Source organism: Chelonoidis abingdonii, chromosome 1, assembly GCF_003597395.2.
Source record: "Chelonoidis abingdonii isolate Lonesome George chromosome 1, CheloAbing_2.0, whole genome shotgun sequence".
Taxonomy (NCBI): Eukaryota; Metazoa; Chordata; order Testudines; family Testudinidae; genus Chelonoidis; species Chelonoidis abingdonii.
Window position 1 is genome coordinate 128464388 of NC_133769.1, and position 27826 is coordinate 128492213.

The 27826-nt window shown below is 41.3% G+C and overlaps 1 protein-coding gene across 8 annotated transcripts in view; it reads right to left on the reverse strand.

The window, feature by feature from the left end:
• Nucleotides 1-27826, reverse strand: part of LMNTD1 (lamin tail domain containing 1) — a 303586-nt gene that overhangs the window by 210582 nt on the left and 65178 nt on the right. For all 8 annotated transcript variants that reach the window (XM_032767274.2, XM_032767279.2, XM_032767275.2 and 5 more), the window contains one exon: nucleotides 11502-11615. In XM_032767274.2, coding sequence (XP_032623165.1) covers nucleotides 11502-11615 — 114 coding nt within the window. The remainder of the gene's footprint in view (nucleotides 1-11501; nucleotides 11616-27826) is intronic.

Here is a 27826-nt window from a genome sequence, read left to right on the forward strand (position 1 = left end):
AAGAAATTCTCTTTTTCTCTATGAAAAGCAAAATATGTTAATCAAAACCAAAACATTGTAATGACAAATTTCATTTCTACAAACCCCTATTTTTTAAACAAAAAAAAACTTTTCATTTTAAAAATTCCCACCAGCTCTAATAATCATGCTTTTTGACATTTCCTAAAACTTGCTTTACTAGACTATATAAGTGAGGGGGCGGGAAGCCAGCAGCACTGAGTAGCTGCAATAGCTGTCAGAAATAGTCTGGATGTCAACATATGGCCAAACAAGAGGTTCACCAGGGAGCAGTCATTCATTCTGAGAATAAAGCTCTCCAACACCCAGCAGCAACACAGAAGGTCCCTGCAACATCAATCAGGAAGTGGAAGGGTAGGAAATACAAGATATCATCTTGTAACAGAAGAGAGGAGTAGAGAAGCACAGATGAAATTACAGGCTCCTTGGTCTATTAATACCTCTGCTCAAAAAGAAAGATGAAAACTCATGTTTTGTTTGTACTTTATTGGCTCACTTAAGGCTCAGCAATGTCAGGCTGACAACAGATATTTCATTGCCCAGCCTCCCGCAGGAAAGAAAAGATGCTGATATCCTGCATAAAGGGCAGCTTGTAACTGTACCATTCCAGAAGCAGAACCAGGAACAAACTGATTCAGAGCAACAAATTATCATGGTACTTCAGTTCCTTCAAGGACATTTCTAATTGTTTCTTGATAATTCCAGTATTTTGCCTCAGTAACATTGCTGAACAGCTATTCCTCGTCTTTTATTAGCTTCTTATTGAAAGAGCTAGGACCACAAACTCATTCCCTTGCTCCTCTTGCTCTGGGGGGAGGAAAGATGGGGGAGTAACCTGCTATTATCCTTGGTCAACAATAAATTATTTTCAGTCTATGCCAGCTCAGGTTGAGTTGTTCAGTGTAGAGAGTGGGATTCAGCATGACACTCATTCCCTGTCCGCCCACCTGTGGTGCCTTCTCTCACCCTTCGCTGTGACCAGTGACCTAGGCAGTCTGCACAGGTGTGTAAAATGAGACATAAAGAGAGGGAAAAATCACTATCGTGATCACAATTTTAGCTTTTAATTCTCATCTAACAAGTAAGGAATTTCTAGTACCTAGGAGAACTTCTATCATTCTCTACATACATTTTATTTATGTCAGTCACCATAGGATTTAAGCAACCGAGTTTTTTTCAGCTTCAACTCTTTCCGTCGTTGGCCTACAGGGTGTTCTGCTCCTCACCCATAGGAGCTGTAGATACACATGTGTGGAGTGTGTGGGGTGGAGGGGCACCTCTGTTGCGCCAATAGCTAAGTCTTTCATTGGCATTCTAAATAACAAGGAGGTTTGTCCTGTTTAGTTAAACAGCATGACATTGTTCACTGAGAATGCCTTGTCTTTAGCTCTGACAAGTGGTCATCTCAGTATCAACAGTTGCACTGTACCTGCTGATGACAGTATTCTAGGGGTGGTATAAAATGAGAATTGATAGTAAATCAGTGGGTATTTTGTTATGGCTCTTTGTAACTTATCTGAATTAGAAACTGGAGGCTAGGTTTCTTTGGCTACTTTTATGTATTTAGCTGTGGGATAAAAATCCACAACAAAATTCAATCACAATATTGTTTCTCTGTGATGTGTGCTCTCCTGTTCAGTTCTAGCCATGGTAGGATTTGTCATCTCATGACACACACTGTGAACTTTCTGAATTTCATTTGTTTTCCCAGCTACTTGTAGTTTTATGTTGCAGGTTTTCTTACTGCTGCAGATGTAACCAATTGTTCAAGACTAGCTATAAATAATACTATATTTGGCATGGCAGAAATGGGATGCAGTCTAGTTAAGGTACAAGAGAGCATCTGTTGCTTTGCTATTCAGATCTGTTTTTATTTTTTGCTATGAATATATAACAGTACACCCTGGAAAGGGAGAAATATGATGGGAAGGCCTATGTTGCTGATAAATAATATGAATTCATCAATTACCTGTGGAAAGTTAGTCCATGTAAGGAAAGTATTATTGTATTTCCTACATACTAACAGTTTATATTTGGAAGTCATATTACATCCAGGAAAGCGTTCACACAGGACAGGGTCAAGAGTTCCCATAGTTGTACCTTGCAACTGCAGATTCTCTCCTGCCATTTCCCATTGAATGTGAAGTGGTTACAGGTACAAATAAGATGAGCTAAACTGGTGACCATGTTTCATAGAATCATAGGACTGGAAGGGACCTCTAGAGGTCATCTAGTCCAGTCCCCTGCACTCATGGCAGGACTAAGTATTATCTAGACCATCCCTGACAGGTGTTTGTCCAACCTGCTCTTAAAAATCCCCAGTGATGGAGATTCCACAACTTCCCTAGGCAATTTATTCCAGTGCTTAACCACCCTGACAGCTAGGAAGCTTTTCCTAATGTCCAACTTAAACCTCCCGTGCTGCAATTTAAGCCCATTGCTTCTTGTCCTATCCTCAGAGGTTAAGAACTATTTTTCTCCCTCCTCCTCGTAACAACCTTTTATGTACTTGAAAACTGTTATCATGTCCCCTCTCAGTCTTCTCTTTTCCAGACTAAACAAACCCAGTTTTTTCAATCTTCCCTCATAGGTCACGTTTTCTAAACCTTTAATCATTTTTGTTCCTCTTCTCTGGACATTCTCCAATTTGTCCATATCTTTCCTGAAATGTGGCATCTAGAACTGGACACAATACTCCAGTTGAAGCCTAATCAGTGCGGAGTAGAGCAGAAGAATTCTTCTTGTGCCTTGCTTACAACACTCCCGCTAATGATGTTTACTTTTTTTGCAATAGTGTTACATTGTTGACTCATATTTAGCTTGTTGTCCACTATGACCCCCAGATCCCTTTCCGCAGTACTCCTTCCTCATAAGTCATTTCCCATTTTGATTGTATGCAACTGATTGTTCCTAAGTGGAGTACTTTGCATTTGTTCTTAGTGAATTTCACCCTATTTATTTTAGACCATTTCTCCAGTTTGTTCTGATCATCTTGAATTATAATTCTATCCGCCAAAGCACTTGCAACCACTCCCAGCTTAGTATCATCCACAAACTTTATAAGTGTACTATCTATGCCATTATCTAAGTCATTGATGAAGATATTCAACAGAACTGGACCCAGAATTGATCCCTGCGAGATCCCACTCGTTATGCTCTTCCAGCTGGACTGTGAACCACTGATAACTACTCTCTGGGAATGGTTTTCCAACCAGTTTTGCATGCACCTTATAGTAGCTCCGTCTAGGTTGCATTTCCCTAGTTTGTTTATGAGAAGGTCATGTGAGACAGTATCAAAAGCTTTACTAAAGTCAAAATATACCAGGTCTACTGCTTCCCCCCATCCACAAGGCTTGTTACCCTGTCAAAGAAAGCTATCAGGTTGGTTTGACATGATTTGTTCTTGACAAATCTATGCTGATTGTTACTTACCACTTTGTATTCGGCTATTTTATAGCCCTTTTGTTAAAAACAAGTTAATGTGCAAAGGCTATCTTCATGAAAAACTGGTATAAAAAGGAGTAGCATTAAAAATAACTAATGCCCCAATCCTGCCTCATGCTGGCAGACTCTTGCATTTGCATGGAGTTCCACAGCCTTCAGCAGGGCACCTCAATGGCTTAACAAGCAGGAGTCCGCCTGCATGAAGCAGCTTGTAGGACTGATGCCTTAAAGGGTGAGCTCAAAGTTGTAATGGTTATTTAGATCTTCAGTTTTCTCTCTCTCTCTCCTGAGGAAATGGCTGGTTTTCCTAATGTATAAGGGAAGTTTCTGGACAAGGGGATACAGATGTAAAGAATAAAATATTATATATATATATATATACACACACACACACACACACACACACAAACCATATCTATATCAGTATATGTGATTGATAGATAAGATGGATAAAAATGGAATGGAAAGGAAAGACAGATATAATATTGAATAAATACTGAATGTTTGGTTTGAACTTTCGCTTTATCTTTATGTATCCATGGCTGTTTGTTTAACTGATATATGTAGCTACATGCAATGGTAGCATTTTCTATATACAGTGTTTATACATATTAGTACAAGTCATGTCAATGTCATGTTAATGCAGTGAAGAAATGTAAAAGGTAAGGATCTTACAAGAACAGTTAACAACGTAAGGACTTTTCAACTTTAAATGAGAAATCACAAATCTAAGAGTTTGAACCTTAAAATCTATCAACTACACCCAGAAAAGTTTTGAATACCAGAATTTTTTTTTAAGCTTAATACTTTCCTAGGGATGGGCAAGCCAGCTCAAATATGATCGGAACTAGTCCAAACTCAAAATCAGACCTGAATCCAAACTGATTAGCAAGTTTAAAAAAAAAAAAATAAAATGATTCTTTCCCCCATTTAATTCACACATGCCTCTGTACTTCTTTGTTCTGGTCAGTAAGAATAATAAGATACCAACATAAAGATTGGTCATGTAATTCCTGGTTTCTAGCCAGTAAAAAATACCACTAGAAATCTTGCATGAGGGTCAGACTGACAGATGTCCTGCCCAATCCCTAGACAAGGGGTGGAACTCTCCCTCCCCCTAAAAACTTCTCCCCAGCTATTATTTCAATACATAAATTAAGTTGCACAGAGCATGCACAACCTTAAAAAGCTTTAGGCTGTTATTAGGAATGTACATTTTCTGCCTTTACCATATCTTCTACAAAGGCAACACTTACTGACTGGAGGTTATCCATTCTGATGAGCCAACAATTTCTCTCTACATGAATCAAGGTCTACAGGAGTTTATTGCCTTTGAAATGTCTACATTTAATTTGAAAGTGCAACCTGTATCAAGTATCTGATCTTACTGTGACATCACATTCACTGTGATATCAGAGCATAGCAACAAATTTGTCCACAAAAGATACTGCTACACTACATTACACACTGTATTAACATGGCAGCTTGAAACTTTTCTCCACAGGAGACAGAAGAATATTGCCTAAATATATTTGATCATTTCACGTTGAAATTGATAAATACATTTTCCTCTGTAGTTGTTATTTTGCTGTTTGTAATCCTCTTATATATATTGGTTTGTAAATTAAAAAATGAAAAAATGATTTCTGCCAAAAAAAATTTCCTTCAACAAATAATAAAAAAGAAAAAAGAAAAAAGAATCAATGTAGGTTTTGATACATGTACAGTAAATGAAAAATATACTTCATGGTTCTCTCATATTTCCAATGTAAAAAATAAATAAATAAAACATGAAACAAAAAACATTTCCACAATCTGAAGTGCAAGGTTAGACTGTCTTCTCAACCACAAACCAAAAGGTAGCAAAACACATGCAGAGAATTTAGCCTTTGACAGTGTAAAGGCAAACCCCATTTTTACTTATTAAGGATCCAACCCTGGTCATCCAAAGATCACTCATACCTGCTATAACCTTTCACTACCCTCTGCTCACCTGGAGTATATTGAGAACATCCACTGAATTAAAACACTAGGACCACACAACCACTCCTTAGTCACCACAAATCATATGCTCCACAATAATCTCCTTTGATTTAGTTTACATGCACTCTAGGTTAGCCTTTATCCACAACCTTTAAACCGTTGGGGTATCTCTGGTCCAGCTTTCTTTCCTTAAATTGTTTCACCTATCTGCTGCAATGGACCCAAGTGTGTGACAGATTGATGCTCTTCAAAGGGTCTGATTCAAACCACAAAGTACAAAAAAAAACACTCTTACTGACTTCAGTGGCCTTGGGATCATATCCAAAATGACAATTACGTGCTTTTTCCTCCCTTTAATCCTGTGGGATCATAGAGGAAGTGAATTTGCATGGCACAGAATTGGGTTTCTTATCACTCTTTTATTCTGGCACATCTAAAAGAAGAGTACTGGAAGGAAAAAAGCTGGGAATACCATTCCCTTCAAGTACACGGGGGCATTCCCACTGACTCATAGACTCATAGGTCAGAAGGGACCAATATGATCATCTAGTCTGACCTCCTGCACAAGGCAGGCCACAAAACCCTGCCCATACACATTTATAACAACCCCGAACCCATGACTGAGTTATTGAAATCCTCAAAATTGAGATTTGAAGACCTCAAGCTGCAGGGAATCCACCAGCAAGCGACCCATGCCCCACGCTGCAGAGGAAGGCGAAAAACCTCCAGGGCCCCTGCCAATCCGCCCTGGAGGAAAATTCCTTCCCGACCCCAAATATGGCGATCAGCTAAACCCTGAGCATGTGGGCAAGACTCACCAGCCAGCACCCAAGAAAGAATTCTCTGCAGTAACTCAGTTCCCATCCCATCCAACATCCCCTCACAGACCATTGAGCAGACTTATCTGCCGATAATCCAAAATCAATTGCCCAAATTAAACTATCCCATCATAACATCCCCTCCATATACTTATCAAGCTTAGTCTTAAAGCCCGATAAGTCTTTTGCCCCCACTACTTCCATCGGAAGGCCGTTCCAGAACTTCACTCCCCTAATGGTTAGAAACCTTCGTCTAATTTCAAGTCTAAACTTCCTAATATCCAGTTTGTACCCATTCGTCCTCGTGCCTACATTAGTACTAAACTTAAATAATTCCTCTCCCTCCCTAACGTTAATCCCCCTGATATATTTATATAGAGCAAGCATATCCCCCCGGAGCCTCCTTTTGGCCAGGCTAAACAAGCCAAGCTCTTTGAGTCTCCTTTCATAAGGCAGGTTTTCCATTCCTCGGATCATCCTAGTAGCCCGTCTCTGAACCTGTTCCAGTTTGAATTCATCCTTCTTAAACATGGGACACCAGAACTGCACACAATATTCCAGGTGGGGTCTCACCAGCGCCGTATATAACGGCACTAACACCTCCTTCTCCTTGCTGGAAATACCTCGCCTGATGCATCCTAAAACCGCATTTGCTTTTTTAACAGCCATATCACATTGGCGGCTCATAGTCATCCTGCTATCAACCAATACCCCAAGGTCCTTCTCCTCCTCCGTCGTTTCCAACTGATGCGTCCCCAACGTATATCTAAAATTCTTATTATTAATCCCTAAGTGCATGACCTTGCACTTTTCACTATTATATTTCATCCTATTACTATTACTCCAGTGTACAAGGTGGTCCAGATCTTCCTGAATAGTATCCCGGTCCTTCTCCGTGTTAGCAATACCCCCCAGCTTTGTGTCATCCGCAAACTTTATTAACACATTCCCGCTCTTTGTGCCAAGGTCAGTAATAAATAGGTTAAATAAGATCGGTCCCAAAACCGATCCTTGAGGGACTCCGCTAGTAACCTCCTTCCAGTTTTTTTTTTTTTTTTTTAATGGTGATATCCTATCTCCTAGAACTAGAAGGGACCTTGAAAGGTCATTGAGTCCAGCCCCCTGCCTTCATTAGCAGGACCAAGTACTGATTTTTTGTACCAGATCCCTAGGTGGCCCCCTCAAGGATTGAACTCACAACCCTGGGTTTAGCAGGCCAATGCTCAAACCACTGAGCTATCCCTCCCCCCGCACTGAGCTATCCCTCCCCCCTCTCTTGCCCTGAGTGTTTGAGTGTAAGAGATCTTAGGAATGTTACTTAGCTTTCCTCTCTCATGAAATGGCTTCTAAATATTTTCTTAATATGCTGTGGTTAACAGAATAGCTCAACAGCAGTATGACTGTTGCAGAGAACCGATATGCATATGAAACATGGATCTACCACTTCCAAGATGCAGTAGTAACAGGAACATGCCCTGCGATCATCTTCCATTCTTCTACACTTCAGCTAACTTAACCTCAAAGAAGCTGAAAAGGAAGGACAAGCCGTATAGATCTACACAATAGATCAAGAGAACTCCAGTTACTGCAGTAACCTTCCTTTCTTCATTATTAAATTGCCCGTGCAGATTCCCAGTTCTAACAGACTGGTAAACTCTAGACAACACCCAGAATAAATGGTGAGTGCTTCCTACAGAAAGTGAAGGAGTGAGTGACCTTCTGATTTAAATATCTGATGGCTCCTGAATCAAAAAAATAGTGTGGTCAGGCTGCAAGAGACAATTAAAATAGGATAAAAGGTTTTCTGACAATAAAAACAGCTGGTGCTGTCCTTATCTGAAAGGATGCACACACAAGAGTGCTACCCTTCTCACATTTTTTTAATATTCGTTCCCTTCACTGGACGCTATTCACAGAAAAGCAATGGAAATAAAGTCTTTGTCCAGTTGCTTTGCAATGGTCTCCACATCTGCCTTTGATTAAGAAATCTAGCTTTCTAAAAAGATGCTATTCTCTTTGGACAGCCGCCTTTGATTGCTTTTGACTGTTGCTAGGAACTTTGGAAGTCCATGTGCATTCCACAATGACACACTGGAAAGCATTTCAGAGTATAGTGAAGGACTGAGGAGCAAGCTATCTGAAATAGTTAAGTATATTATCAGTAGCATTCAAGTACAGTACCAGACGTCTCATTTCTGAGCTATGCAGTAAGCACAGGGAGCTCAAGCTTGATGGGCATCCAATGTACGATTTTTAATGGAGTCTGAGTGTAAACCAGAGACAGAACAGCTGACACTCTTACTATAAGACTATTCTTGGAAACAAAGCAATACATAAATCTCAGTGAGATGGATTTTGTAGGCTAGATATTTATAGTGAGAATAGTTAGTTGGGGAGGAGGGAGTTGTTGGTTTGTTCCCACCATGTATAATAGCTTTATTACAGAGGAAGTTTTTAAAAGCACAGATGTATTAAGCTTCTGAGAACTCTCTAGCAGTCTTTTTGTCATTTTAAATTGGACTGTATTGGTTTGCCAGATGTACATTAATGCTAAAATGAATGTATAATAAATGTTTAAAAATTAGCTTCTATCTCTCTGCTCTATCCTAAAAAAACCCATTACAAATAAGAATACAACATTAGTTTTGGAACGGAAGCCCTAAATTATACTTCATTCAGCAACTGGGAAAAACAATTCAGTTCAACTGAAATAATACTTCGCATTTATATAAGTGCCTTCTGATGAAACAAAAAATTAAGTCATCAGCAATGTAACACATTTATCTAGACTAGGATACACAGTGTATTTTTAAAACATACTCCTTAATATGTTTTAACTACCATGTTTTTCCAATACTCATTTTATGCTTATCTAGACACAACTTACAAGTTAGATATTATCACTGTTTTACTGACAGAGAAACAGAGATGCACTGTTTTGTCTATTGTCACATAGGAAGTGTATGGGAAAGGTAGGAACAGAAGCCAGAGCTCTAGTTTCTGACTAAGTCCGTTAGCACAGTGTTGAGCATTAGTGACAAGCTCATTATGTCATGGAGGGACTATACTTGATTGTGTGGGACCAGATTTTCCCAAGACAACAGTACCCACATCTTCCACTGTGACATTTACAGCTAGATTTTCAAACAAGCTCTATTGGGTGCTGAGCTGTCTCAAAAATGTGGCTACTTATTTTGGCTGGCTATACATTATAAATGGATACATGACACAAATAAAAAACAAAATGTTTTAATATTTTGAATATGTTATATATACACATAGCTCTGTAACAGTATGGAAGTTTCTAGGACCCTGCACAGAAATGGAAGACTTTTTTGCAGAGTCGTCTTGTCAGGTGTTAGAACTATCCATAGATATGCAGAGCTCTTTGATGTCCTATGACCTGGCCCTATTTACTACAACCCAGGTGTAAAAGAAAATGTGAGTGCTCTAGCAGGTGGAGGGATTAGAGCAAAGACAAAGAGGTCCTGGAGGAGAAAAAGCCTACATGGAATAGCCAAACTCAAGAGACAGCTTACTTTGAGGTTTATGTTACATTGTTATTTCAGTTAATAAAAATGAACCCCAGGATGGAAGTAATTTTGGACCACATCCAATATGTGTCTCCGTCTGTGTTTTGAGCAGAATGGTAACTCTATCTGCTTATAAGCACCTTGTATCTAAAAAGGTCCTAAAATGCTTTACACACTTCATAGACAGGATTAACTTCACCTACCACTATAATACAGCCATAGCTGAGGCAAAATGTAGCAGTTGTTTAGCAGCACTAAAAGTTTAGGAATACAACTGAGGAAGAATACAGTATCTAATTAAAACTGTAGAATAAATGTAGGTAGGTGGAGTGTAATGGCTCTCATCACAACTGGCTCAGAACACTGGGATTAATATCCAGGAGCGCCGCCAGCTTTTTTGACCCCCGAGGTGGCGGAAGGTCCTGCCCCTGAAATACCGCCCCCAACAGAGGCAGCAGAAGGTCCCCCCCCCGAAATACCAACGATGACTGGGGCGGCCGACGATCCAGCTGCCGTGGTCACCGCCCCCCAAATGTTAGTGCCCTAGGTCGCCTAATGGATTGCGCCGGCCCTGTTAATATCCAAAGTCTTGTACAAACAGCAACATAGTTAAAGACCACAAGGGATCAGGACTTCAGTTTTCCATCTCATCCAAAAGACACTTTCTCCAACAGTTCAGTGCTCCATACTATCCCACTGCAGCTTGGAGTGAATACTGACTCAGGGACAAATTCATTCCTTCACCAACACTGAACTCAGAGTGGGGACTGAGAGGATGAGGGCTTGTGATGCTGACAGTTGTGGTTATAGACGACAGCTGTCCAAACCACAGCCCTTCACAACTGGCTCTAACTGATAGAAAGGCCAAAGACTGAATAGGGGACAAAGACAAAATTATCCTCTCATCCTCCAGCTCAGGATTAAGGTTCATTGGCAGCATGGCTAAACTTTGCAACTCCTCTGCCTATTTTGTTACCATTGTGAGGACAAAGAAAGGAATTGATTCTCAAGGCACCTTTACAGTGCAGTCAATTCAGTAAAAATATTCAAATATGTTGGCGAATGTTGCTATATAACAGAATACAAACAAGCTTGAAAAATCTTCCAGCTCTAATTTGTTTTAGGAGGCTGGAGTGTCATTATCATTAGGAACAAAGAGCACTTCATGAGAATTTAGCAACACTGTTTGCATAGGTTTATATTGCAAGAAACAATTTTTTCATTATTATTATGTCAAATCTACCATAACGTAATTTGGTGAATCAGTATTCCACAGGGGTGGAATGTGTTTTATTGTTTACAGTAATAAAAGCAATTTTTTTCCCTAGCTATGTGAAGCCAAATATTTACACACTATTCTACTTCAAAAAAGAAAATTAAAATTGTATCAGTCCTTAATTTGACAAAAAAATCAGTCTTCCCTTTTGGATTATTTGATAATTCAGCAATCAAAGAAATTTATGAACAAATTGCAGTTGAATGCTTTCCAAAAACTTGTATTACTGAGAATGCTAAGATATCTTTTCAGAATGCATTCAAATAAATAGTATTATGATGTTAGCCACACAGTAAATTATACTCAGTGCTGTGCAGAAGAAAACATGTCCATACAAAGCCACTGAGATAGAACAACTGAGCAGTGGTTTAACCCACTTCCAGTTTTCAAAAATCCATAGCACCTCTATTATATTTATATTGCTCTCACCTTCTTCTGTAATGCCATAACTTCAACTGTCAGCATATCAACTCGCTGGTTCTCCTCTTGCATTTTCCCCAGCATGACTGGATCAGTGTGTAACCTCATTTGTAACTCCAGAAACTGAGAAAGAACACAGGGACTTGTTAGACAAAGCAACTTACACGATCATTAAAACAGGAATCAAATCTCAAAGTCGATTAGGCAATGAACCACACTGTGATCAGCAAAATTTCTTATACACGGCTTGATGGAAGATTTGAAGTTGTCCCAGTTTCTCTTGCTCCCCCCAATAAAAGTACTTTATATTAATATTTTTTAATGAGTCTTTAAATTAACAAGTCTGGAAACTATCTAAGGAGCAAGCTAGATACACTTCAGTTTGTTTTAATCTACTTTTCCATTGTACTGTATTTTACCAGAAATTCATTCTTTCAGCAACTTAATTAACTTCATAAATCTTATAATTGCATGCATAAGCCATGGGATTTTTATTCATATATTTGTTTATCCTTTACTGCTTTTTTTCCTAATGTGTTTTCCCATAAACATGGGATTTGGGCATCTTGGTGAGCTACACAATTATTAATGCAACATACTAGATATGAATTATTATGGGGTTTTTTCATGTTCTCCCATGCACAAAGAGCAACCATGTACTCCAGTCTCAATTACTTAGATTAAGAAAATCAACAGAAGAAATAAGTGTAAAGTCTCCCTGCGACAGTGCAGTGTGTGTGAGACGCTTTGTAACAAGATCCCCCTTGAATGGAAAGACCAGACAACCTCTGACAGCAGCAAGGCTCCTTAGAAATTTAAAGGTGCAGTACACAAAAAAGGATGTACGTTACAGAAGCAACATGCACCCCGGGCTTCCACTTTCAACTTACAGTATTTCTATCTTGAATGAGAACTATCTTGGTTATGTTTGATGTAATAGCTATGAGTCCAAAGGTGTTATAGAATATGATCAGCTTTTATTAGGATAAAATTCACCTACCCAAACAGGAAAGTTCTCTACTATAAAGTGCATTAAATTGGTCTGAGCCATTTTACAATGGTTTTCACAGAACTCCACCCATAAAATTCTGTGTTAATTTACAGGCAATACATCATTTAAACAAAATCTCACTCAGTGGTGCCGGAATCTGAAGGCAGGACACTTGCATAGCAAATTCTCAGAGTTGGATTTTACAAACTGATCCTTTCACAAATGCCAGATATACTGCAACCATCCACAGAGAGATAGCCATCTCAAATCCAATCTCATAGGGCTCAGATATAGCCTGAAAGCAGGAAGCCAAAGCTCTGCCAGGGCAGATATGAGTACCAGTCTGGCTGCCCTACCCATGGAGCAGTTTTTGCATCAGCCTTAGATGAGGGGAGTGCCCAGATACTCTTCTGATTGAAGGGTAAACATTGAAGAACACCACAACCTTGAGGAAAGGTGGTTTATGGCAGGAAAAGAAATGCTGGTCCAGGAGGAAGCTCTCACCCTTTTAAACATTGTGAATGTTGACTTAGACTCATAGACTCATAGGTCAGAAGGGACCAATATGATCATCTAGTCTGACCTCCTGCACAAGGCAGGCCACAAAACCCTGCCCATACACATTTATAACAACCCCGAACCCATGACTGAGTTATTGAAATCCTCAAAATTGAGATTTGAAGACCTCAAGCTGCAGGGAATCCACCGCAAGCGGACATGCCCCACGCTGCAGCAGGAAGGCGAAAAACCTCCAGGGCCCCTGCCAATCCGCCCTGGAGGAAAATTCCGTTCCCGACCCCAAATATGTCGATCAGCTAAACCCTGAGCATGTGGGCAAGGACTCACATTGCCAGCACCACAGAAAGAATTCTCTTCAGTAACTCAGTTCCCATCCCATCCAACATTCCCCTTCACAGACCATTGAGCAGACTTATTCTGCCGATATCCAAAATCAATTGCCCAAATTAAACTATCCCATCAATATACATCCCCCGGTTCAATATACTTATCAAGCTTACGTCTTAAAGCCAGATAAGTCTTTTGCCCCCACTTACTTCCTCGGAGGCTGTTCCAGAAACTTCACTCCCCTAATGGTTAGAAACCTTCGTCTAATTTCAAGTTCTAAAACTTCCTAATATCCAGTTTTGTAACCCATTCGTACCTCGTGCCTACATTCAGTACTAAATAAATAATTCCTCTTCCCTCCTAACGTTATCCCCCTGATATTATTTATATAGAGCAAGCATATCCCCCGGAGCCTTCTTTGGCCATTATATATATTCAAGCCAAGCTCTTTAAGTCTCCTTTCATAAGGCAGATTTTCATTCCTCGGATCATCCTAGTAGCCCGTCTCTGAACCTGTTCCAGTTTGAATTCATCCTTTACTTAAAACATGGGATTCCAGAACTGCACACAATATTCCAAGTGGGGGCTCACCAGCGCCGTATATAACGCACTAACACCTTCCTTCTCCTTGCTTGGGAAATACCTCGCCTGATGCATCTTAAAAACTCGCATTTGCTTTTTAAACAGCCATATCCACATTGGCGCTGCTCATTAGTCATCCTCCGCTATCAACCATACCCAAGGTCCTTCCTCCTTCCTCCGTTCATTGTTCAATCCTGATGCGTCCCCAAACGTATATCTAAAATTCTTATTATTAATCCCTAAGTGCATGACCTTGCACTTTTTCACTATTAATTCATCTTTATTACTATTACTCCAGTGTAACCCAAAAAAAAAAAAAAAAAAAAAAAAAAAAAAATAAAAAACAAAAATGGTGGTCAGATCTTCCTGAATAGATCCCGCGTCCTTCTTCCGTGTTAGCAATACCCCCCAGGCTTTGTGTCATTCCGCAAACTTTATTAACAATCTCCCGCTCTTTGTGCGAAGGGTTTCAGTAAAAATAGGTTACAATAAGATCGGTCCCAAAACGATCCTTGAGGGACTCCGCTTAGTAACCTCCTTCCAGCCTACAGTTCACCCCTTCAGTACGACCCGCTGAAGTCTCCCCTTAACAGTTCCTTATCCACCTTACAACTTCACATTCATCCCCATCTTTTCCATTTAACTAACAGTTCCCATGCAGAACCGCTCGTACAAACGCCTTACTTGAAATCGAGGTTAATTAGATCTACCGCATTTCCTTTGTCTAAGTAATCCATCACCTTCTCAAAGAAGGAGATAGGTTGGTTTCGCATGATCTACTTTAGTAATCCATGTTTGCAATTCGTCCTAATTACATTTGACCTCAATGTCCTTAACTATTCTCCCTTAAAATTTTTTTTCCGAAGACCTTACACAGACAGACGTCAAGCTAACAGGCTATAAATTAACCCAGTATCACTTTTATGCCCTTTTCTTTAAAAATAGGACTTACATGTTCACCACATGATTTAAACATTTATTCTTTAGCTCCATGAAAGGCCAATACAAAAAAAAAACCTAATGCTGTAGACAACTGTGTTCACAATCAGGGGTCCACCCCCACATAATCACCTACCGGATTTCCTGGACTTGTCACTGAGGAGAAGGTGATAGGATGTTTAGTGTGTCTTATTTAATTGGGAGTTAATAGCCCAGAGAAGTTAAAGGTAGTAACAACAACCCAGTTCATTGTGCCAACACTAAACAGTCAAACATTATTGCGGTTTTGAGCTTGCCAAGGACTCAGCCTGCTTACTACCATAGCAAATACACTAGAAATGAATGTCAAAGTTTGGGAGTTTATTGGACCAGGATATGCAAGCGAAAAAAAAATCAGACAAGAAAAAATATTTCTGGAATTTAAATTGAGGTTTAATTATGCATAGCAAAAAACAAAAAAAAACGTATCAAGTCCCTTTCTTCAGAGAGCAGTTGATGGTTAGAACTAGTCTCTTAATTTTGTCAGGCAATCATTCTGGGTTAGAGAAGAAGATTTATTTCTTGTTTGTTCAATTCTGAAGTTTGAATGATTAGTCACTGGCGATGGTTCTTGTGATATACAGCACTGAGAGTCATTTCTTGTTACCCCCTGCCTCCAGTGTGAGGGAGTCTGGCTTGTGCTCAGCTGCACTTTTCAGCTCCCAACCATTCCTTTACACTTCAAGCACTCTCTCTTCGAGTTGTGCCAGCCTTTACGTTGGCCTGCGTTCTACCCACTACGCGTTTAAACCGATTTTAGCAGCATTTAACCGATTTAACGCTCTACCCATCCATACTACCGAGGCCCTTTATATGAATAAAGGGCTCTTTAAAATCGGTTTTCTGTTACTCCTCCCCAACGAGAGAATAGCGCTAAAATCGGTATTACCACATTCGAATTAGAGTTAGATGTGACTGCAAATCGGCAACGATATTGGGCCTCCAGGCGTATCCCACAGTGCTCACTGTGATCCGCTTCTGGACAGCAATCTGGTACTCGGATGCCAGTTAGGCCAGGTAACAGGGAAAAGCCCCGCCGCGAAATTTTGATTGTTTTTCATTTCCTGTTTTGCCCAGAGTGGAGCTCTGATCAGGCATGCGGTGGCGACTGCAAGTCCCAAATCCAAAAAGAACTCCAGCATGGACCGTACAGGAGAGACTGGATCTGATCGCTGTAATGGGGAGACAAATCTGTTCTATCAAAGCTCATGTTTACAGGAGACGAAATGCCCCAAGTGTTTGAAAAAAAAATCTCCAGGCTACACCATGGCTGACGTGCAAGCATAACGGGAAGCCAGAGACTCATACTAGGGACGCATTGGAGGTGAGGGTGAGGGGGGGTTTAACTGAGGACTCCAGCTATCCACAGTCCACAGCAGTTCCAAAAAGTATTTTCATCTTGGCTGAGGCTCCCAATGCCCTGTAGGGTCAACACATTGTGTCCGCGTATTGTTTCAGGGAATAGCTCATTAATTTATTCCCCCCACCTCCCGCACGTGAAAGAAAGAAAAGGAAAGAAATAGTTTCTTGACTTCTTTCAATGTCACCCTATTGTCTACTGAAATGCCTGCTTTGGTAGATGCGAATGCTGCAGCAGTGAAGAGCAGTATTCCGGTTCCTCTCCCCTCCCCGGTGGTGGACGGTGCATCATGATCTGATATCGTCGTCACCATTCAGCGGTGAGTGCCTCCTTGGCTGGCCTCAGGTTGCAGGCTGGCCGGGGGGCACCTGGGTAAAAAATTAGGAATGACTCCCGGTTCATTCCCAGTAGAGATACAGAACGGCTTAGATAACATCTTCATCATTAGCAACTGGGGCTGAAGCTCCATCAGCCCCCTCCTTTCCTGTCGGTTGTTAAAGAAAAGATTCTGTACTGCCTGGACTATTCATAACAGCAGCATTGCTGGGCTCCTCACCCTGCACCACTAATGTTCTGCCTGGGACTTGTCATAAGCCCCGGGAGTCTGCCTCCCCCTCATTTTATCTCACTAAAAGATCTCTGTTCTTTATTCGCATTCCTTATATAACTTCATGACACAAATGGGGAAAACACTTGCCACGGTATAGCCCAGGAAGATTTGGGGAGAAGGGAAGCAAGTGGTGGTATGTTGCTAGGGGTTGCCCCCCGTGTAATGGCGCATGTAGTCCTCATTTCTGCAGGATCTGACACAGGAGCACCTGTGTCTCCTGATACACTGTTCTATACACTTGCCCATATTCTAGCAGGACTGACTCTATTTTTTGAAACCATAAGGAGGATTGACTCGGGAGTCATTTCCCAGGTTTTGCTTTTGCACCCCCAGCTGATCTCAGCCGGGGCATCATGTAAGGAGCAGACAGTACAGAACAACAGGATACCCGTCATTCTCATTGCCCCAATTTACATGCAGCCTGCAGTAGACGGTACAGACTGCTGCATAATGTCTCTGCTATCACGCAAAAAGCAAATGAATGCTGCTGTGAAGCGCATGGAAGTATCGCCTCTTCCGCGGCATCAGTACACAATCGGTGACTGTGAAAAAAAAAATGCGCCTGTGAACGGCTACCCATGGTTGCCTGCCTTATAGTCGTCTGCCAGGGCAATCCAGGGAAAAAGGGCACGAAATGATTGTTTGCCGTTGCTTTCCCGGAGGAAGGCATGACTGACGACATTTACCCAGAACCACCCGCAATAATGATTTTTTCCCCATCAGCCACTGGGCTCTCAACCCAGAATTCTAAGGGGCGGGGGAGACTGTGGGAACTGTGAGATAGCTACGGAATAGCTACCCACAGGGCAACGCTCCGGAAATCGACGTTAGCCTTGGACCATGGACACACACCGCCGAATTAATGTGCTTAGTATGGCCGCGTGCACTCGACTTTATACAATCTGTTTTATAAAACCGGTTTATGTAAAATCGGAATAATCCCGTAGTGTAGATGTACCCTTTGCCTTGCTTTTTAACAATAAGTCCCTCTGAAGCATTCCCTTGTGCTATCCTGTCTTTGTAATGACTGGAGGGGTGTTAACGGGCCTCTCGTTAACAGGGTCTCACTTTGAATGGTCCCTTGAAATATGTCAACTACTTATGCTAAACAATGTGTTCCACCTCTTATTTAGCTGTGACACTTTGAGTAAATTTCCCAGAAGAAGAGCTTTGTGTAAACTTGAACGCTTGTCCCTCTAACCAACAGAGGTTGGTCCAAAAGAAGATATTACTTCAACTACCTTGTCTCTCTAAGATCCTGGGACTGACATGACTACAACTACACTACATGTGACTCAGGATCAGCACTTTTGCATGATTCAGCTGAGGATCAGCACTTTACTTACTATCATCGCACTGAGATATATTTATGGTAAAAGCAAGAATAAGTTTATCATCAAAGATTCAAGTGATTGTGAGTAAGGATATCGGCAACAAATAGTTACATGTAAAAAAAAAAATCATAATATGACTTCTAGATGCTAAATATAACTAACAGATTAATCTCCTGTCCAAAATCCTCTGGAGCATTTTCAACCAAGGCTAGTTGTCATCCCTTTCTCATGAAAGTAAACTCATTGTCTGTTTACTTCCTAGGTCCAGGATGAGGAGGTATCTCCTTCGCTTCCTATATATGCCCCAAATTTCACTGTCTGTACTTAGAGCTAGGATTAACCTCTGGGGTTTGTTTTCCCCACATGCTGCTTCCCTGTTGAGTTCACACCTCCTCCTTAACATCAGACTTCAATGGACATCCATATTATCTTAATTTTTACACCCTGACAGAGAGATGCATTTATTTCCTCCTGTCTGGAGGAAAATCTGTCTTTCACCTCTGCTGGTGACTAATACCTTGATGTAGGTTATAAGAAGATATTTTCAGTATATATACACAACTCCTTACACAGTATCTGTACATACGCTGCATAATTATATTAATAACCAGTGTGACACCAGCTTTCATTTGCAACCTCACATGACATTCTTTGGTGAACCAGAATGTACATGCAAGAATCAGGAGATAACCGTACCCCTCCGTACACTCTTGTGAATTGGTATTAAAAGGTTCTTGGACTATAGGTCACTTTTCCAGATTTTGGCAAAACAGACTAAAGGGGAAAACAGATAGCATAGTATAGGTGGGGAAATATGGCTTTTTGTTGATGTTCTTGGGCAGCTCATCAGACACAGACAGATGCTTTGGCAGGTAAACCAGAAAACCTGCTATTCAGGCTCACTTTTCCAGTCTGGGACATCATTTGGCTGGTCTGGTCAGGACCCTTTGGCTTTACTGGTCTCTCTGAGGCTGAGCACAGCTAGCTGGGGCAGCTCATCCCATCACGCTGGTGCTGTGTGGCTACTCTCAGGATCTGGAGAAAAGACAAAAGAGATAGAGAGACAGTGGCGGGGGGACAAACATGAGGGAAGGGACGACAGAGCAGGGTGACACATGATGGCCCCATGCTGAGGTCTTGTTGGGACAGCGGTGATGGTCAGGCGTGTTGAGGTCTGGGTGTCACCAGATCCAATGGTCCTCATGGTTCATGAACAAAGGACAGAGTCCCTGGAGCAAGCAGAAGGCAGCCTTTCCCCCACCTCCAGAAATCCCCTAGCCAGTCTGTTCTCCCTCCAAGTCTCCTTTTTTAAGGAACCCCAAAAGGTTGATGGGCAGAACAGCCCATCTTCTTGTTATTCTTCTCCCCACTTAGGCCTAATTTCTGACACACCAATTTTTGTACATTGGCTTCTGGTCCCACACACCTCTTGTTTTCCAGGCATGAAATCAACACAGTCCTTGAATTTTATCAGCAGGCATCTTGTGTGGACTAACCTGGTCTTTTTTCTCCCTTTTGTACCTTTTCCAGGCAACATTTGTTATAGGTGATTGGTACATTTTACGAACTTTTATCTACTTTCCTACAGTTGAGCCCACAACTGGGGTAGGCCTGCTAGGCCCCAATTATTAGATGAGTGGGCACAAATTTCAGCTGCTTGAAAAGTGCCAACATCTAATCCTTGGAAGGTGAGGGGAGCCATATAGGAGTTTGTTTTCCAAATCAGGTCAGTTGTGATGAGTGTGCAGTGAACTGGGTGTTCTCAGTTCAGTTCCTATTAGACAGGTGTCTGCACCACATTGACAACCTCAGCACAGAAGACAAGGAATAAATAGTCAAGGAGACTGAACTATCCATCAGGATCCCTAAAGGCCAGGTTTGAAGCACTGTAGCAGATCGCTGACTCACTGGTGCAGCATCTCCTGCTGGTCATGCAGGAATTAGCTCAATTCCAGCCTCAGAGCACCACCTGCTAGTTGGTGTCTCAGCTGCCTCAGGCCCTGTGTCCCTCCCAGACCCCAGGGCCCCTTTCCCTGGGGTTCTGTCCCCAGCAATACCCCCACACTCTGGGTCTCCCTTCCCGGGGAACCCCCTCCCCTGATGCCCACTTTGCCTCAGTGGCTACTGCCAGTCATCATCTAGCCCCCTTTGTGGCAGACTGCAGTCACTACTCATCACTGGCAAAGGAGTTGGACCAGCTGTCTCTACTTAACCTCAGGCTGCACCTCTGCAGCCCCAGTACCTCCTTAGGCCTTTAATAAGCCTCAGCCTGGGGAGTTGCCAGGCTGGAGCTCCCCAGCACCTCTTGCCCTTCCCCAGCATTGCTTTGCTTTGCTTTGCTTTGCTTGAGGTACCCTGTGCTCCCAGGCAGCTAGGCCCTTCTCACTCCAGCCCTGGAGTGAGCCTCTGACCCAGCTCCTCCTGCACAGCCTTCTTACCAGGGCCAGCTGGGCCCTGATTGAGCTGGCCACAACTGTGGTCAGCTACTCAGTCAGCTTCCCTCAGCTGTTCTCACTCCTCTTATCTCAGGAGCAGGGTAACTGCCTGGCTACAGGCACACTAGCATTGTGCTCTTCTCTTCTAACTATGCTTTGAAACTGAGGGGACTTCCATCCAAGAACCTGTTCTTCCAGCTTCGCCAGCAATATATTCATATACATGTAAATTTTTTATTATTATTATTTTAAAGAAAAATCACACACAGTCATGTTTACCTAACAACAGTAGTTAAGACAAGCAGACTAATTCCATACATTTTCAATCCATTATGGCAGGGGTCCCCAACGTGGCGCCAGCAGGGCCATCTTAATGCACCCGTGTCCTGGCCCCCGGGAGAACACCCGCTGAAATGCCGCAGAATTTCAGTGGCATTTTGGCGGGGACGCCTCTCCATGACGTCACTTGTTGACGGCAAGCGGCATCATCGAGAGGCGTCGCCGCTGAAATTCGGTGGCATTTCGGCGGGTGCTCCACCGCTGCAGTGGTCCTTCTTTTGGCACCCGCCAGAGGAAAAGGTTGGTGTCCTAGCTTTCCTACTCAATTTGAACCTTAGCGTTCATAACATGAGAAGCTAGCATAAACTCCTCTAAGCTTAATTACCAGCTTAGATTTGATATCGCTGCCACCAGCCAAAAATTCCAGGGTTTTGGCTCCCTCTGGTCTCCCCAAAACCTTCCCTGGGGGACCCCAAGACTCAGAGGCTCTGAGTCTTACCACAAAGGGAAATAAACCATTCCCCCCCCCTCTCTCCCACCCAGAATTTCCTCTCTGGGCTAACCTGAGAGTTACTGATGCAACCTCTTTACATCACAATACCAAGAAGCATGTCTCCTCTCTTCCACAAAGAGACAAACCCAAAGACAAGGAAACAGAAAAGATTCTATCTCTCTTCCCCCTTAGCTTCTTCCCGCCCTGGGACACTAGGAGAGTTAAACACAGAGAGCAGTTTTTCCCCTCCCCCCTGTCTTTCCTTTCTCCCACCAATTTCCTGGTGGGTCAACTAGAAAAAAAAAACAACAGGTCTTAAAAAGCAAAACTTTTAATAAAAAAAAGAAAGAAAGAATAGAATAACAGTTCTCTGTAATCTAGATGGTAAGATACAGGGTTTTCAACTTATAGAAAATGAATAAACAATAGAAAAGGGATAAACAGCCTTACCCAAAAACAATACAATTTAAAGTACTTAGAGCCAAATACACATAAAGACTCCACCAGCCAGATACACAGATGCAAATACAGCAAAACAATTTAAAAGACTATACTTTTGCTAACTTTGTACTTACAACTGAGAAACAAAAGATTAGAAGGACTGGAAATAGACCCTCTCATAGCTGAGAGAGCACAGACAGAAGACCCAAGACCAAGAAACACTCCCAAATTCCCTCCCTTAAGCTTTGAAAAATCCGGTTTCCTGATTGGTCCTCTTGTCAGTGGTTGGTTCTCTTTGTTAACCCTTTACAGGTAAAAGAAACATTAACTCTTAGCTATCTGTTTATGACAGTTGGGACCACTGCATTATGGATATTCCCATAAATAAATAATTGAAAAGCTCTCGTCTTTACTGGAATTAACAGAAAACATGCAACACACTCCATTTTTAGATACAAATTCTATGCACTAAGGAATATGCTTTACCACACTTGTACTAAGCCCATGTTTTAAAATGTGGGTGTGGAGAACTGCAGCATCTTCCTGCCAATATGTAGTTTGATGATAAATTGTGATTTTTATCTAATGAAAGTATATAATTATCTGTAATTAAGACGTGGATGATGTGAATGTGAATTTTGGCCTTCTTTATCCCTTTGGATCCTTTGATTAAAGGCATTAAAAAAGTGCAAGATATTATTATTCAAAGCCACATCCAAAAATGTATTACAATGCTAACAATTAAAGCACGAAGACAAACAGCTACAGCAGAGTTTTTTCTGTACTAAAATAAACCATCTCTCCTCAAAGGTTTTAATTTATTAAAGCTTTCCCCAGTCACAAATCCTGGTCGAATTTAAGGTCCAGACTGTCTAAAAGAAGTTATGTAGTGAAGTTTATGGGCAGAAGCGTGTTATTTTATTGACGGTTGAAAAGTTGTCTATCAGCCTTTGTAATTATAGTCTCTCAATTTTATTGTAACTTTGGGGGGGAAATTGCCAAATTATAGATTTTATATATATATACACACACACATAATGCTGTTTACAAACGGTTTATCCACTGAGAGACTCATTTATTTTATTAGACAGAAGATGCAGAGGGGCATTAATGTTAAGAATATGTAACTTGCAATATTATGGTCCCAATCATACCATAACCCATTATATGGCTATGTTAACTTTGGATCTTTTGCCTGATGCAAGTGCACTGTGTGTAGGGAATTTAACTAGGTAATATGGTTAAAATCTATGATTAAAACTGCTTGGTAAACTACAAAACTAGGGTTTTATTTTCACAGTTCATTGACTTGTTATGTGACCCTCTTTATTTATTTGTAAATCAAATGAAATAATACTTCCCAAACTCAAGCAGAGGTGTTGTGAAAGTTAATACAATAATATCTGTATAAAGCAGGGGTAGGCAATCTATGGCACACGTGCCACGCACACAAGCTGATTTTAAGTGGTACTCACACTGCTTGGGTCCTGGCCACTGGTCCAGGGGGCTCTGCGTTTTAATTTAATTTTAAATGAAGCTTCTTAAACATTTTAAAAACCTTATTTACTTTACATACAACAACAGTTTAGTTACACATCATAGACTTATAGAAAGAGGCCTTTCAAAAACATTAAAATGTATTACTGGCACATGAAACCTTAAATTAGAGTGAGTAAATGAAAACTTGGCACACCACTTCTGAAAGGTTGCCGACCTCTGGTATAAAGTGTCTTGGGAACTCTAAATGAAAGTGAAAGTATTTCCAAATCTAAATGGGTTTCAAGCCTGAGATGAAAGGACTTTTTAAGCAGTTTAGCTTTGATAGTTAGGTGTTTCACTGTAAATCCTGTAACCTTCTTTAAAAACAGATATTGGCCCTGATATTTTGGTCTAGCCAAGCAGTGTTCAGCACAAGTCCAAAGGAGTAAGGGAAAGGTGGTTTTATGCCCTTTTTGTGCCTTCTTGTTCCTGGCAGCCAGTTACAAATCAGCTCAGTCCCCATTATGAGAGCAATCTAAAGACTGCTCTAATCTAACAAACAGACTACAGATGCCATTATGGATCAGTTATAAAAGAGAGGGCCCAGACACCCCACCTTTTTCCTGCTGTGCCCAATGACAGCCAGAAAAAAGCAGGTGGCAGTAAGAGCCACTACAGTAGCTGTACACCACTAAAGATCTAACTATTTAGGAGGAATTCTCCAATAGTCACTTCATCTGGCTTTAAGGCTGTTGCAAAGAATCTCTAATGATCTGGTGAATCAGGCCGAGGAAATGTTTAACTGCAAGGAACAGTGGAAAGTAGACAAATGCTCTCTTCCCTTGGCAATACTCTCTCACAGTCTCTATTCCTCCCAAATGGAGCAATGCTTTCAACACTCTCATCAGTTACTTCCTGAAACGCTCTTGAACATGTTCATTAGTATTTGAAATAAGCATAAGAAGGGAGAAATATTATAATCCCATTATAGGTGTCTTGGTGTCTGTAGCAGAACTGTATGTGGTTAAGCTATACTAGTATATGGTTAAACCACTGTATTATTATGACTCCTATAATGTCATAGGATTTGGGTTTCGGATAATAAAGCCTCTGCCTCAATCCTGGTTAAGATAGACTACATGGGGGGACAGAAGCCTGACAGAGCGGGGCTCCCTGTCCCCAGTGATATCAGCACTGTAAGGAATGGTGACTCATTGAAAGTAAGAAGCCCATCCAAATTCCTGTGTATGTAGAATAATTCGGTGCTGGGCTAAAATAAGAACGTGTATATGTGGGGTGACCCTCCCACCAGGGCAGGCATGTCACACAAGAACCAATGCACTACTTAAATTCCATAGGGCTTGGAGTAGGCCATCTGCAATGAAGTGAATTTCAGGTTTGGTGAATAAAAAGAAACGCTCTTTTTGTGTTGTGCTGCATTCCTCAGTCTTCAAGACTCAATTTAATTTTGCTAGCAATCTCCTGTATTCCCAGTGCTAATATTTGGGGTTGAGGAAGAGCTTTCTTCTTCACACACCAGTTTCCGCATCTGCTCTATCGTCAAGTGAAGTCATAATCCTATATTTATGACATCAGTTTGTTGCTATGGAAACAATATAACATCTCTTTCAATGGTATGCAGTGAGTATAAAGTGCATACAGAAAGGGATGGATAAGGCTTCACGGGACTGAGGAGAGCCTCGCTTAGAGGCAGAAAGAGCAAAACAGCGTACAAAGATGGAATAAAGGAAAAAACTGAAGTGTAAAAACCAGGAGACAGGTCAAAGGTGGCTTAAAACATCTTTTGCGCTAGTCTTATTTTCAAGGCATCCAGGGGCTTGCTTGGTCCCCAGCCTAAGTTAGAGCAGCCTCAAGACAGCCCCTGGACCCAAAAGAATAGCTAATGTGCTGTTCTCCCTATCCTCCTCCTTTCCCAACACACTCCTTCTGACTTCTGGCATGCCCCATACCTTGGATGACATGGGAGGGGCTCAGGAACCCTGTTAGGTCATGGGTATTCCTCAGTGGGACGATCTGCCTGCTGCATGACCTGTTTACATGACAGAGTAGCATAAAGCCGCCATAGTGGAACAGAGAATCAGGGTCAGAGGATTTTCACTGGTGTTTCTGACAGTCTAATTTGGCCTGCAGATTTGGAATTACCGGCAATGATGCATAAAACAGAGAGAACACATCTTCAGTTTCAGCTCCCAGGGTGAGCCCACAGCAGCCACAGTTAGGAAAAACATCCCTTTATTGTGAGCTGAACAATTTTGTTCTAAAAGTCAATGAAAGTCAACAAACATGGAACCCTATGGTGCTTTAAAAAAAACACAACCAGAATTACTCTAGGGAAGAGAGGAAGTGACTCACTAGCTCAGGGTGAAAGAGGTAGGGGCAGGAAGGGGTTTCAGATAGATGAAGCAGCCAAAACTTTTGCAGCATATCACTCACATGCTCCTCATTAGTGACCCAGATTTACTAGCAGCCTACAAACATTTTCTTGCTGTAAATTATTGATATTAGTAAAGATGAAGTTATAGAAAACGTGAGCTATGCTAAAGAAATTCATGTCCCTTAACTCTTTGCGTAGTACACTAAAAAAATTCTTGTGCCCTTTATTCCATATTATGGTCTACATTTTGACCTTCCTAGGTCAAGGAGCATTAAAGAATGAACCCCAGCTAAGGGAAGTCCTTGGAAAGGGGCTGAGATTAGAGTACAGCAAATGAGTGGGATGCAGCTGGATAGCAAGTTTTAATTGGAGCTGGTCAAATACCTATATTTTTCAATGAATAGTATTTTTTCCTACAAAAAATTAATCCCATTTCCCACCTAACTTTTGTTTTAATGTTATTCACTGTTTCTATAGCATTGTTGGTGTGCGTGCACTTTACCATTTTATGGAAGATGACCAAAAAATGCTGAAAATCTGCCCCATCCTTATAGTTAGAAAGATTTCCCTAATATCTAATCTCAATCTCCTTTGCTTACTCTGAAGCAAGGGAGATTTAGGTGAGATATTAAGAAAAATTTTCTAACTATAAGGATAGTTAAGCACTGGAACAGGCTTCCAAGAGAGGTTGTGGAATCCTCATCATTGGAGGACAGGGTGGACAAACACCTGTCAGGGATTGTCTAGGTTTACTTGGTCCTGCCTCAACACAGGAGACTGGACTTGATGATCCCTCAAGGCATCTTCCAACTCCACATTTCTGTGATTCTATGGTGCAGGACATACAGCAATATTTAATTAAAGGGGTCATTAGGGTGGAACTTTCCCAGCGGGTTGGTTATACCACAGACTACAGCAGGGTTTCTTTCATGTCTAAAGCAGCTTATACTGGACACTGTCAGAGACAGGCTATCAGACTCAATGGACCACTGCCTGATCCATTATGGCAATCCTTATGTTCCTGTGCAACCAAGGTATGCTGATCATGGTTCTATATTTAAGTATCATATAGTACATCTACAAGATTTATCCAAAAATTCCTTCATTCAAGACATTTCATTGGACATTACAAGCCAGACTCTGCTCTTACACCACTGTAAATTAGTGAGAGATAAATCTAGTGAGAGAGCAGAATTGGGCCCTATCCTCCGAGGGTAATTGTGAAAGTATTCTGAACTACTGAAAAGCAATAAGAAACCCATTACGTTAACAGATCTAATAGAGTGTGAAACAGCCTCCCAAGGGAAGAGGTGGAAACTCTACTTGGTAGGAAAAGACCCCATTTAAAACACTGTATAGGAAAACTCCTGCAGTAATGCAGTAAATGACCTGATAGATCTTCCTTCCTCTCTAAGTTATGATGACATCTTGGGGTGAAATCTAAACCAACAAGGGGCTGTGTCACCACCTGCCCTACAACCTTGGGTGCCTCACAATGCTTTGCTGCTGCAGCTCCCTTCTGGGTCTCTCACAAACAGAATAAAACGAGTTTATTTAACTACAGAGAAAGGTTTTAAATGAGTACAACTAATGAGGCATTAAAGTCAGAAATTGTTACAAGAAAAATAAAGAAAATGGTTTCTGAATTTAAACTAGACTTGGTTCAAGGTGAAATTCCTTACCGTGTTTCTAGTAACACTGCTGACCAAACTCTCAGGCCAGGATCTGCCCCCAAAGTCCAAAGGCTATTTCTTTCGTTTTCATGAATGAAAAGAGAGATGGATAGGAAGAGATAACTTGGGGTGTTTTTGTCCCTCACTTTCATAGTCCAGGCCCCTTTGAGGTGTATTTTTCTGAAGGTTACCTCTCAAAACAAAGTTTATTCAAAAGGTAAAGGAGGCGGCATGGTGTCTAGTAGTGAAAGAGGCCCTGTGCTGTTTCTTTTCACCTCTGTTTGATGAGATGCAGATTTCTCTTGTCTTCTGTCTTCCCCCTCTCACTGCCTGAGGATGCTGTTTACAACTTATACGTAAACTGAGGTAAACACATTCCTTTCTTTCAGACCTGCTTAACCAGTTCTGCCTAATTGGGACTGTGTGAGTCTGAATATG